Below are 13,184 nucleotides of genomic sequence, written 5' to 3'. Positions count from 1 at the left end.
TAATTAGACGAAAATGTTTTAATTTTCTTTGCGTGTTTTTGTTACAGATGCACGTGCGGTCTGCAGTCGCCATAACCCCATCCAAGGTATGTGTGTATTTTATAATAATAATAATAATAATACCTTATTTTAGATTTTTTTTACAAGGCTGTTCAGAATTTTTAGTAGTTGTGGAGAAAATGGGAATAACTTGGTTATTTTATGAATTTTATTTGATGGTAGATTGTTTTAAATTCTTTTGGATTTTAACAGTCATTCTCATTTTTTAAATGAAATTTATTAATTTTATGTGCAGTACACATTTTTTCGCAATACATTAAAAAATTTTTTTATCGAATAATTTTATTACATTTTTAATTTACAAAATGCTCAAAATATACAAAAATTTGATTCAAGCTTTTGTCAGTAATTTAAAATGAAAACACTTTTGTTTCTCCAATAACAAATTACAAATTACCGTTGACTATAAAAAATCCTTCACATAAATTAACGTTATAAATGCAAACAAATACAAAAATAGCTTTAACAAATCGAGCGAAGATTCATTATACAACATCAGTAGCTGAATAAAATAAAGGAAATGAATGATCAGAAGCGTGAATTAGCTGATGAAGAAAATTTATACAGTTTTCTTGTCTCTTATTTATTTCCTTTTTATTTGCTGCGGCTAATACAAGCTAGCCTGTTATAAGAGTACCGCAAATAAAAATAAGCAATACATACACATATACATATATCTGGTGTATAAAAAGTGTAAATAAAAACTTACGGCAAAGCCGATGACTTCTGTTGGGTTCTCAATGCGCGACGGCAATAGTACTCGAGAGAAAGAGTTTCAGAAGAGACGCTGTTGCAAAAAAGTAATGAAGAGAAACTAAAGAAAAAAACTATAAATAAATAAAAGTTTCAATGAAAGAAGAAAAAAGCTTGAAATATATACGAATAGAAACCAACAGCAAGTGGAAAAGAGGAAGGCTGTCTAGCTGGACGTCCGCCAAAGCGGTCGGCGATACACGTCCGCGAAATATTTCGCATGCGACACAAAAAAATTTCTCTCATCTGCTACCCTATACTTTTGCGGTACATAGCGAACGGGGGAGCTAAGAATTCAGTATGGACCGGGGTGTACAATGGACGTAGATATTTTGCTCCCTTCAACCCCATTTTATACTCTCATTTTTCCTCTTTTCTTCACTCTGTATATTTCAACTCTCTTTCCCTCTTTGCTTCATTCACCTCCTACGAACACAAACACACACTTTTTCTGTTGCCTACCTACAAGATCGACCGCCATTATTGTGCCTGCTGGTGTATTTTCTTTATTTTTTAATACTCTTTCCCGCGATTCGAATCCCGTTAGTAAGCACCCCGGTTTCTTCCGTTCATTCCACCTCTCATCGTGCGATTCCACAAAACTGGACGGCATTCAAATCGAATTTCATTGTTGTGGTTGGGCTTGCTGTTGCATAATGCAATATCAAGGCGAGGCGAGGTGAGGAGTCTACGGGTTTTCATGAATCAAAGGATAGGTAGTTCGAAAAGGCATTGACTGAATTTCGTTGATTATTTTTATTTTCACTTTCACATATTCAACTTTTTTACTCCAAACTCCGTTTACCAGTAGTTATTTTTCTAATGAACCGACTAAAAATAGTACTCGGTTATTCTCGGCATTTATTGGTAGCACACAAAATGCTATGTGTAACGGTACGGAGTTTTAAAAGAATTCAAAGTTGTGGCCCTGTGAAAATGTAACTGACACGGAACAATGGGAACTCTGGTTATTTCATTATCTCGCGACAATCCTGAGCCCTTTTTTTCGCTTCTTTTTTTTTTTTTTTACATTCTTCTCTTTTCATTTTCGCGTTTTTATTTGCTCCTTTTATTTTTCACACACTGCGACACCGTTCCTTCACCCGGGTGCCTTCTATTGTCGGTTTGTCACGTTTCCTACTTTTCTCATTCTGTTCGACGTCTCAGACGGAAATGTGACAGAACGTTTTTCACGTATTTTCGTTTGGGAAAAAACTAAAAATAATAAAAGCTAAACTTTTGGTAAATAACACCTTCTTTAAAACTCATATTTATTTTGTTCAAATATTGGTCACAATTTTCACGACAAAATTTATCGCTATTACATTAAAGTTTCTATAAATTTTGTCATTGAAATCTGAAATACGTTTCAACAAACTGAATTCAATTTCTTTTCAGATGATTGTCAATACAGTGAGAAAATAATTTTTTTTTTTTTTTTTCTAATAATGTACCGAATTAATGTCAAGTTGTCCCACGTGAATTTAGAAGCAGTATTACGACCCGAGTGAGAGAGTTTGTTATTTTGCGAGCTAAGTAAATGCAAAAAGCTCCATCATCTAGTGCTAGTCGTGGTGTTGTGACTCGTAAAGGTAGCCATCCGAGCTCAAGCCGCCTCAAAACGACGCCTGGGCTACTCCGAGTCCGGAAAGGCCCCACCACATCTTCCTGGGTTTGCTGTTCGTGTCCTAAAATATACGAGGGGCTGCCACGAATAGCTCTCTGCAGTCAAGGTTTACCTGAAAACTTGCTCTGTATACTTTCGTTGGTGCATTTCCTTCCTTCCTCTTGTGTTACCTTAGAGCTTTTTTAGATTTATATTATAAATCCTCGACAAAAATGCCCCTGAGTTTTGCAGTAATTATTTCCTTTGAGGTATATCATTATTTTGAAATAATTTTCACACTTTATCTTTTAAGAAATATGAACTGTAAAATTTTATAACAATTAATTGTCAACAATTACTTTCTACACGGAAAATAAAAATTAAAAAATCACATTTTTTATAGTAATAACCTTGACATAAAAAATAACACTCGAATAATTACAACTTAAAATAACATTTTCATAAATTCAATTGTAAACACGGATTTTTTCAGATTCGAAGGTAATTGTATTTAAAAAAAAAAAAAAAGCAATTCTTACAAAATTAAAAAAAATTGTAATTTTTCATTTTTAACATCAAATGTAATTTTATGATTTTTCTTTTTTCCGTGTACGCGAGAAAAGTTCAATCAAAATATGATATATCGGAAGGAATTGACCACAAATCTGGAAAATTACGTAACAAAATCCATAGCTCACTCTTAATTTTTTTTCAAGAAATATTAGACATAGACGCAATATTTATCGCACAATTTTTCGAGGCACACATTCCCCCTGTAAAATAAAAAACTAAAAACAATAGTTATTTCTGAACCCGATTTATTAGGCAATAAAAAATATGTTTGCTAATAATTTGTGTGTATGAAAAACGTCATAATAAAAAACTATCAAAGCGATGGGTTTTATACATAATACATACAACATACCTATGTAGGTGGTTTGGACAGAGTAGACGAGATCGTTGGCGGGAATATTGGAAAAGTGATATAATAGGAAGCAGTGTCTCCTGACCTGTTAATCAATTTGTCCTCTACATTGGTTCTAGTGTCTGTGAGGGGTAAAGCTGATGGTCTACCACTTCACACGCCCGATTAAAATCTCACATTCTATTCTTTTTTCCCGTATCACTATCTCTATATAAATAATTTCAACGCGGGTCTCTGCACTGCTCTGTGGTTTATTCCTGCTCGTATTGCCCAATTTGTGAGATGGGATCTTTTCTATTTCTCTATTTCACTTTTTGCTTTTTTATTCAATTACGGATTCTATAACGAACAAGAAAATAAAAAGTCATTACACATAAAAAACTCATTTGACACTTTACTCCGCGCCTCTGTTACGCCCTCTTTATTACTGCGCTACTATCCATCCACTCGCTCTTTTTTTCGTGTTTTGTTGGTGTCACACAAAACATATATCCACACTGCAATTTATTTTTGACTTTCCATTTCCTTTGTCGTGTGACAACCCGTTCTAAGTGAGTTACAAAGCAAAGCATTAACCTGAAAGGGATCCTTGAGGTTTTACTCTCTGAAACTCGGAAAAACGTCTGCTAAATGCGGATCATTTCAAACAAATGGAAAAGCCTAGTGCTTCGTTTTTTTTTCTTTTGTATTTTTTATTCTTGGAGGACTTGGTTATACAATTTGCTTTTGTTTTCAACAAATTAGTATGTTGTAGTTGATGTTTATGAAAGAAATACTTAAAAATTTGCATAATATTTTAGCATTAATCACTTATGAAACAAAGACAGACTAGAAAGCCATTTAAAATATCACTAATAATTTGTAGTTACTATGTGACTCCCGAAGATTAAAAATAATGAATCAAAAAACTTTGGCTTAATGATTTTTTGATATTTTTAATCACAATAAACATCATTTGGATGCTCTTCATAAAGAATAAAAATCTTTTAGTGAAATAATCTGATTACCTTGGCCAAATGCTCAATGATAAGAAAAGTTTCAACAAAAACAATCAAAAATTGTTTCTCATTGAACAAAACAACATTGTCAGGTCTTTCACCTTATATCTGTGTACCCGAGTCTTTTGAGCGTCAACAGAAACTATTTCGTTTGCTCCTACATTCCTTATCGCACCCGCTCGGTCTTGGAGCGATATTTTGTTGGTAGTGAGCTCTTGGATACAGTCAAGACACCGTAAGGGAATATTAACAAACTCATCAAGCTGCTTATCTCTTCACTGGTTCCCAGCGAATAAGAAAACCACGAGCTCTTTAAGATCTCGGTCAGGATAAGTACTCTAACATTTTCTTACATTGTCGTCGTAGCCTCGTCATTTCCCAAACATTCTCCACCGAGGCACTTGATTTTTTCTGGTGAAAGACTAGGACGTATTATCCAAATATATCTCCCCATAAACGTTTACACACGGCCCCGGTTACCCGGATAAATGTTTATAAAAATAATTCTCTTGTTATCGCACCAACTTGCTACTCGTGAAATATTTAAAACGGTCTACTTCGAGCTTTTCATTCATTTCAAATGACTGAATTATTTCGTTGAAGTTGTTAATTAAATTATGTCAGAGAGCAATTATTCGCAAAAAATAAAAATGTGGAATTTGAAATTTAAAATCTTTTCAATTTTCTCATTAAATTAACTTCATTATCATTAAGCTCACTTAATTTTGTATATGATGAATTTGATGATTAATATTTGCAATTAATAATTTTAATTATACGCTGACACGATTTTATTTGATCAAATTACTATTTTATCATGTTCATAAGCTTAATTAATTATTATTGAAATGATAAAAACAATTATTTGTCTTTTATGATCAAATAAAAAAAAAATTAATTTTATAATTGAAATAAAAAATTATAAATTGCCAAGACAATATAAAATTTTTACACACAAGAGTATGGATTGTAACATAAATAATTAAATCAATAACCAAGCAGTGTGTTGAAATTTACGATGATATTTTCCTGAGGCTAATTGTCAATTTTATAGATGTAATAAAAAACTTTTATCCGTGACCTATATTTTTTCCTTCTTCTTTTTCATCTATGGCTATTAAAATAATATATTAAAAATTGAGTTATTTTATTTGACATTTAATCATAATCAAGGGACGGGTAACCCATCTGTGCAAGAGAAAAAATGAATAAATATTTTATTTATCCTTAGTTTATTGTTTATTTTTTCTTTTCTTTTTATATTATGCCGTTGAAAAATGTTGATGCCATTCGGTGAGCTTTAAATAAGAAGGAAAAAGTATGTTTATTTTTTATTGAGTATAATACTGCCTCGAATAAGCGAACAAGGATATACATTTATGAAAAGAGACGGATGTTGAAGAGCTCTGAGTTACAACGACCTCTGAGAGACTTAGCTCTAGTATTATATAGGTATTCACAAAGATTTTACGATCACGCGTACACCCATTCTTATGCGATATACAACACAACGATGTCGCAGTAAATTTTTTTTACACCGGAAAATTTACATGCGTAGATATGTGTTCCCAAAATTGCTTTTCCTTTTTAGAGAATGGAAGATGTTGAATAATTTCTCTAGATTCATATTTCATATATATCAAATTATTTTACATTATTTATTGAGAAATGAAAAACTAATTTATTTGTCACTTCACAAACTTTTCACTGCTATACCTAAAGTTATTGTTTATGCCTCCAAAATCGAACTCGGGATAATTTTATCCTCATATTACAGTTTTTTAGTAAATATGCCATAACCTTAGACTTTTGTCGCCAATCCAAGTCCAGCAAATTTATATTTTAACATATTTGTGTCTCGCATATCTATTTCACTTGAATTCGAACCAGAACTATAAATTCATCAGTAGTTCTTATTTTGTGCAATGAATTAAATTCAATTATTCCGCAAATTTATTCAATTGGATAATTAATTGATTGAGAGTATAAAGGAAACGATAGCTGCATCTATATACTCTCAGATTGGATAAGAATAGGCAAGAAAGCTAGTCTAAGAAGAGAAAAGCGTGCTAGGACGAAAAAGTAGGATAAAAGCGATAAAGATTCGCGGGCCATTAATCCGACGGCGATCTCTTCCGCACTTTTGCTCTCGATTTTCGCTCTTTTCTTACCCGAAAATCCCCTTGTTAATCCACCTTTCCTATATTTCCCCGTTTTCTGTAGATCTGCCTTCGCTAGCTTGCCTTCCGCTTTATTTCTACTTCAAGTTTATATTTTTTTATTTTATTCTTTCACTTTTACTTCCCGGTCGCTTTTTCACTTTATTTTTTATTCCTATTCCATCATTCCCGCTTTTACTCTCAAACCGGCGTGGGTGCATTATGAAGGCTTACCGAACAACTCTCCTGAGTTTTAATTGTTACGATCAGCACTTACGCAAATTTATACATCAAAGTCTTCATTTTCACTCCTCATTACATTCACTCAAATTTTAAATGTATGATTCTTCCTTCTCGTAAATGTTTCATAATTTGCGCTGTATCATTTTCGCCGTACATCATTTGGCCCTTTAAGAATGGAAAAAAAAAAAAAAAAATACATAAGACTAAAAAGACACGAAAAGAAAAATAATCCCCAGAAGAACTACACGAGTGTCAAGAATAAAATATCATCTAATTTTTTTCGTTTCATTTTTTTTTATTACTTTATTCTCGGGCATATTTTTCATACTTTCATCTCATTTTTGATCATTCAATTATTCATCTATTATATCCTAACCTGAACTTCTTCAGCCGCTTACAAAAAGGTAAATTTATGTATATATATATATATATATATATATATATATATATATATATATATATATTTATATCCGAGCGGATATTGTCTCTGGAATGTATGATGCATTTTAAAACGAAAGTATCTCAAACCAGCGAGTGTCCAGTCAGTGAATTTCTTTACACCAGATAAATGTACGGTGCCGTATAAGCAGCTTTGTAAAATCCGGAATTTTTATTATTTTCAAGGTAAAAGAGGGTGCCTGAGTACTATTAAAGTTGGTAAGCTAAGATGCTTGTAACCTCCAGTAAGCACCAGAGTATAATCGTCTAGCCAGTTCTTTTGTGAATTTTCGCAACTTGAATCTTGGGTGAATATCTTCTGTCTACTTTCAGTCTTACTATTACTATTATCCCCAGTCTCTCATATTTATATTACTTCTACTTCTACTTATACTTATACTGTTATTATCATTATTCTTATTTACGTCCATCTTGTATACTGAAACTTGGTGTTTTCCTTTTAAGCTCATTGTCGTAACTCAAGCCTCATTGTGCTCACTTTTTTTATGCCATCGTAATCGTTACGATGTTCGTTGTTATTAAATTACAAAGATTTTAACTTTCGGGTGAATTTTTCATGAAAATCACTATTAAAAGTTATAAAGCTACCGTGTTGAGACGTTCTGAAGACATCGCAAGATCATTTTCAAAAATATATTGATTGCAATCTAAAAAAGGCTACTCAGCAGCCAAAATAAAAGTAGATTTATCAAAACTACCAGAAATTTTATGAAATGTTGGAATGAATGCATTAGTAAAATTTTATCTTCGAGGCTCTTGAATGGATCACTTTACAAAATATCACGTTTTTTTATTTCTCAATAAATTGGCTCACCTTTACTGTTTTTTTACGAGGACTAATGGACAAATGCAGTAATTTAACTTCTATAAAATTCTCTGAAATAACAATAGGAACAGGAATTAAATTTTTGCCGAAAGAAAAAATGAAATAGAAGAATGAAAACCTCAAGCAATGTTACATTTATATCTTATTATCTCTCCCTGGCTTTCTTCAGCAATCTGTGTCTATATCTCGAGCATTTCTCATTTCCGTGGGATTCTTATATCCGTCGCTTTTATATTGCCGTCGTAAACTGACTCTTACGAGATTCGCTGCATATAACTATTTCCGGTTTTCACCCGACAACGGATATCTCCTGTTCCTGGACATCAGGTTAGTCGTTCGTCTGCTCAAGTCTGCTCCTCACCTATTTTCTCACCTCTTTCTTTCCTACAACTTGCTGTTTGTGCTTTTTCATTGTCTCGCTCAGTGTTTAGTGTTTATGGCAGTACACTACTGGCTGTTATGTGTTTTCTGAACCACGTGCCATGATCGGAGCCCGTTACGAGAGCAATTTCGGTGGAGCGAAAATACCGTGAAATTACTGTCGCCTGTCGCGCAAGCAACCAATACAATACAACATAAACAAGCTTTGGCTTCATCCCGTCTTGTATTCGTTGCCGCTGGTTTTAGGTTCAGTTCAATGTGTTTGTAGTGTTTGTACACAATCTAGCAAACTCTTATCCATTTCTCCTATCGAGAATCGTTTCCACCGTATTAGTCTACCGACACTCTTTTATTCGTTTAATTTCTCCGTTCTTGCGTCCAAATTACTTGACAATTTATATTTGACATCGAATTTAAAGGACGAGAAACAACACAAAACTTTAACAAGGACAATCAAAAAACAAATAAGTAAAAATAAATAAATTTAATTCAAGATAACCAATAATCCTATTTCTATGAGCTGTACGACAAATGCGAAACGATAAAATTCAAGTGCTCAACTCAAGATTTGTAGCAATAAACGTTTGAGTACGAGAGGTCGCTCAGATAATCTTATTTTTTTTTTCCATTTCTATCTACCGTTCGTTCTTTATTTCTTACCAACTCGCTTTTCCATTCTTATTCTTATTCTATATTTCTCATCCTTACTCAACGGAGATAAAGATATAAATAGTCGATAGTTGGTATAACTTATCAGTAAAACGAAATCCGGCTTGAAAATGTCGACCTGCAGCCAGTCCCAAATAAAGGATCCCGTTTAAAATCCCAAGTTTTATTAAAGGAAATCTCTGATTGCGTGGAAGAGTTTGAGGGTCAAGAACTTTCAACCTTAAATATTTTTCTAATCGTTTTTATAGTCGCCTATTTTTTATGCATTTATGTAGATCTATCTACTAGTTTTACGATAAATTTTATCTACCGGAAAGTTATTTTATTATAATATCTTTTTTGCTTCCAAAGCTTTACACGGGAAATTTATTCCAGAAATAGAAGGAAAAATAAAAATAATAAAGTATTTATAAAACTAAAATAGCACCGGGATCGATCCGGCGAGTGAGTATAGCATTGAAAGTAAGTTCAGTGTAGCTCTAGAGTACATAACACAAGAATCGGTGGTTGGACGTACTGGCAAAGCCCCACGTGGCCAATTGTCTCCTTATCCAACCTACTCAACAAGGTACTATCGAGGGTTGTGGGTTGTTGAACTTGATACAAGAGAGTATACCACTACTCAGCTCGCACTTCTCCAACTCTATAGTCTTCTCTTTGTCTTCTGTATCTGTAGATACATCTATATTATGGCAAAACACATATACAGTACATTATAGCACACATATAGATACAGACAATATGATTCTCTTTCTCGTCATGGCGTAATGTAACTTACACATATTGCGGTTGACTGCGTAAACCCAATACTTGTCATGTCACGGTGTCGATGAAATATTGCACAACATGCGAATGCGAAATTTCTACCGAGATTACTCTCTACTCTGCTGATTATTCCGCTTGTGATTACGATGTTTTGTTGTAGATGTGTGAATTTAATTTTGTATGCATTGTGAAACTATTTTTATATGATAATATTATGTTTCTTATGCTTATTATGCTAATTTTATTCGAATTATCGGTAATAAAGTAGCAGTTACAGGAGTAAATATTATTGCCATTTATGTTTAGTTGCTAATTTAATAATTATGTCAAAATTTTAATTCAAACCTCACATTAAGAGAAAAATTTTTGTCCAGACGAAGATTTCTTTTTTGGCTTGAAAATTTATTGAATTAAACTATTTTAATTTATTAATTTTTTTACAAAACAATATTAATATCTTCTTGTATAAAGAAAAAATTTTAATAGGAGTATTTTTAATTCTCAGTTGACTTTATTTAATTAAAATTTTCATCACACACTTGTCTTTTTTTTTTTCTTTTTCTATCAAAATAATCTGATTGAAAGCTTATTTAGATCCCAGTTTGTAATTCGTGAATCAATACCAATAGTTCTTCAATTGGAAATCATACTACGTACTTCAATTTGCCTTCATTGTATCAATTCAAAATACATAACGACCTACTGAACATTAACGCCCTAAAAAGTATATATTCACGATTTCTCTCGATTTATTCTATTATACTATATCTTCAAAAGAGATTTTTGTTTTTAATTTTCGATAAAAGTTCAGTAAAATTAAAAATCCAAGTAAAAGTCACAGCGCAAGAATGAAAAAAAAAAAAAAAAAAAAAAAAAATTACTTTCATTTCCATTAAACTTTTTCAAATATTCAGTTAAGACTTTCCATGACTTTCTTTCTTTACGGGTGCCAGATTTAGATTTACATATCAAACCATTTCTTATGCATGCGAAAAAACTTATTTATCATCTTCCTTACCGAGTTTTTTCTCTCACAAAAGAAACATAGCAAAATAAGTACAGTATAGTAACACTGTAGCACATTCTTCATGTTTATACATCAGAGCTTTTCTATTCTATTCCTCAGTTTCAAAACTTACCCATCTTATTTCAACTTCATCAAAACTTATCTTCATAAATTTTATTAAAAATATCTATAAATACAGTTTTAATACTTAACACCTTAAAATTAACTCTCTTGTTAGAGAAAAAATCAGAATAATATGCCATCTGTTGGAAATTTTTAACAACACGTAAACTCAAAAAATTATATATGAACGATAGAGATAGTTTTTCATAGACCAAGGATAAAGGGACAATACCACATCTTTATTTTTTGCGAATATGTCAATTCCATTCATAGTACTTGAATTCTATACCACTGAACTGACTGACCCGACTTAAAACCAATTTGTCTGACATATTTTTACGGTCATTAAACTTATCAGATGTTTTTATTATTATTATTATTATCAGTTATATAAGCGATTGAAATAAATTGACCAATTAAATTTAAACAAACAATCTTATCCAAGTATCTTCTATCTCCATCCTTATCATTAAAATCTTATAACAATAAGTGTTTGCAGTGTAGAACTCGAACAATATATTTATACCCGGTGGGAATAAAATAAGTATACCTACTTTGTATAAATAAACAATAAAGAAATACTTTTAACGAGGAGCTCGAAATTAAGCTTAATATTTTTCGGTAAAAAATATGCAATAGCTTTTTCCCGAGAAAGCTAGACTTAGACAGACGACGAGCCTCTGTTGGTTATAACGAGCGCTCGTTTGGAAACCGAGATGATGCGCTTCACTATAACGATGCGACACTCAATCTCGGTAAAATCCTGACGGACGTTTTTATATCTCTCATTCCACTTTACTCCACTCAACTCGAGTCATTTCTAATAGCAACCCCGGATTCATTGAACTCAGTCAATATTCGATTATTAACACGAATCCTATTTTATATCATTTTTTTTTTAACATTTTATTTTACGATATCGTAAAATTTTATTGCCGTTTATTAAACCTTAAATTTGTTATCCATCTATCTATCACTGCTTTATTGCTTTTTTAATATCAAAAAAACAAACCCACCTTTTTACTATCGAATAAATAGAAATTCGAGCAAACAGAAATTTTATCATTTTTTATAAGTAAATAAATCGCGGAATTAAAATTGGGAATCCATGTCGTTAGAATTGAATGACACTCATTAAAGTGCTATTTCGACGTCATAATATCGCTAGTTGAATGATAGGTTCTCTAATGTAGGTGTAGAAGTGGGTGTGTGTATTTTATACGTCACTGTTGGCAGAATTCATCTTCGTATGCCACATAATGTATACATTAGCCTCATCACAGAGAAAATTATTGTAGGAAATCTGTTTTGTGAATGTAGGGCAATCGAACATTTCCAGGGAGGAAACGGAAATAAGACGAGATGAGGAAGCTCATCAAACTCACGCTTTTTCATTATTTTCTTTCAATTGTCACCCACCACTTTATCCTCCACTTCCTCAAGCTTCTGTACTCCTGTAGACATTAAATTTTATTCGATTTGAAAATACTGAACCCGGTAACTGCACTAATCTCTCAGTAAATCTACAGTGCACACTAGATTCTTTACGAGCATATTTTGCTGAAAATAAATTTAAAAAATCACGAATAATAAAATTAATCATCCAAATATTATCAGCGTGTATAATAATAATATTCAAGGATTTAAATCCAGTTTCTTACGTACAGTAAATAAATTTTTCCGTTATCAGCCAATCGTTTTACAGCAGACTGCATTACAAAATCCTGCATATATATTTATATATTTATACATTTCTAAAAGTGTGAATAGAAGAGAAAAGAGGCATTTCACAAATTTTATGTTAAACTCTTACTCGTAAGCTCCATCGTGCCTGAGGGAAAACTGAATAATGCATACTGTTTTATATTATGTAATATGGATAGTACAGTATCTATGTAAAATGTATTTTCCAAACGAGCAAGTACAGCTGGCCACCCGTACCTGTTCTACAAGTAAGAATCCTGCCAGTTTCTAGTATTAAAGTTCATCGGCTACTATATAACTACTACATGATGTCCTCAGTCACGCATTCAAGAGTCTCTTGTCTCTTGTCTCTTTTCATTGTTTCTCACGTATCTGTCTCATCTGTCCGACTTCCGACATCCAAACGATAACGACGCCCTACTGTACTCCCTATGTATGTATACATAAGCTCCAGCTCAATTCGCAGGCATTTGTTGCCAAGGTAACCTCTGTGAAATGGAAAATACT

The 13,184-nt window shown here is 32.3% G+C and overlaps 1 protein-coding gene across 6 annotated transcripts in view; it reads left to right on the top strand.

Annotated features, from left to right (window-relative positions):
• The window catches only part of Fstl5 (follistatin-like 5), a 197,697-nt gene that overhangs the window by 65,512 nt on the left and 119,001 nt on the right, over positions 1-13,184 (top strand). For all 6 annotated transcript variants that reach the window (XM_074249112.1, XM_074249118.1, XM_074249113.1 and 3 more), the window contains exon 3: positions 48-86. In XM_074249112.1, coding sequence (XP_074105213.1) covers positions 48-86 — 39 coding nt within the window. The remainder of the gene's footprint in view (positions 1-47; positions 87-13,184) is intronic.

The sequence above is a fragment of the Cotesia typhae genome, unplaced genomic scaffold (assembly GCF_013202065.1).
Source record: "Cotesia typhae breed Kobodo isofemale line unplaced genomic scaffold, CoteBio_Ctyphae contig_5, whole genome shotgun sequence".
Classification (NCBI taxonomy): Eukaryota; Metazoa; Arthropoda; class Insecta; order Hymenoptera; family Braconidae; genus Cotesia; species Cotesia typhae.
The sequence above is the reverse complement of the archived record's forward strand: the minus strand, read 5'-3'. Positions and strand labels throughout refer to the sequence as shown.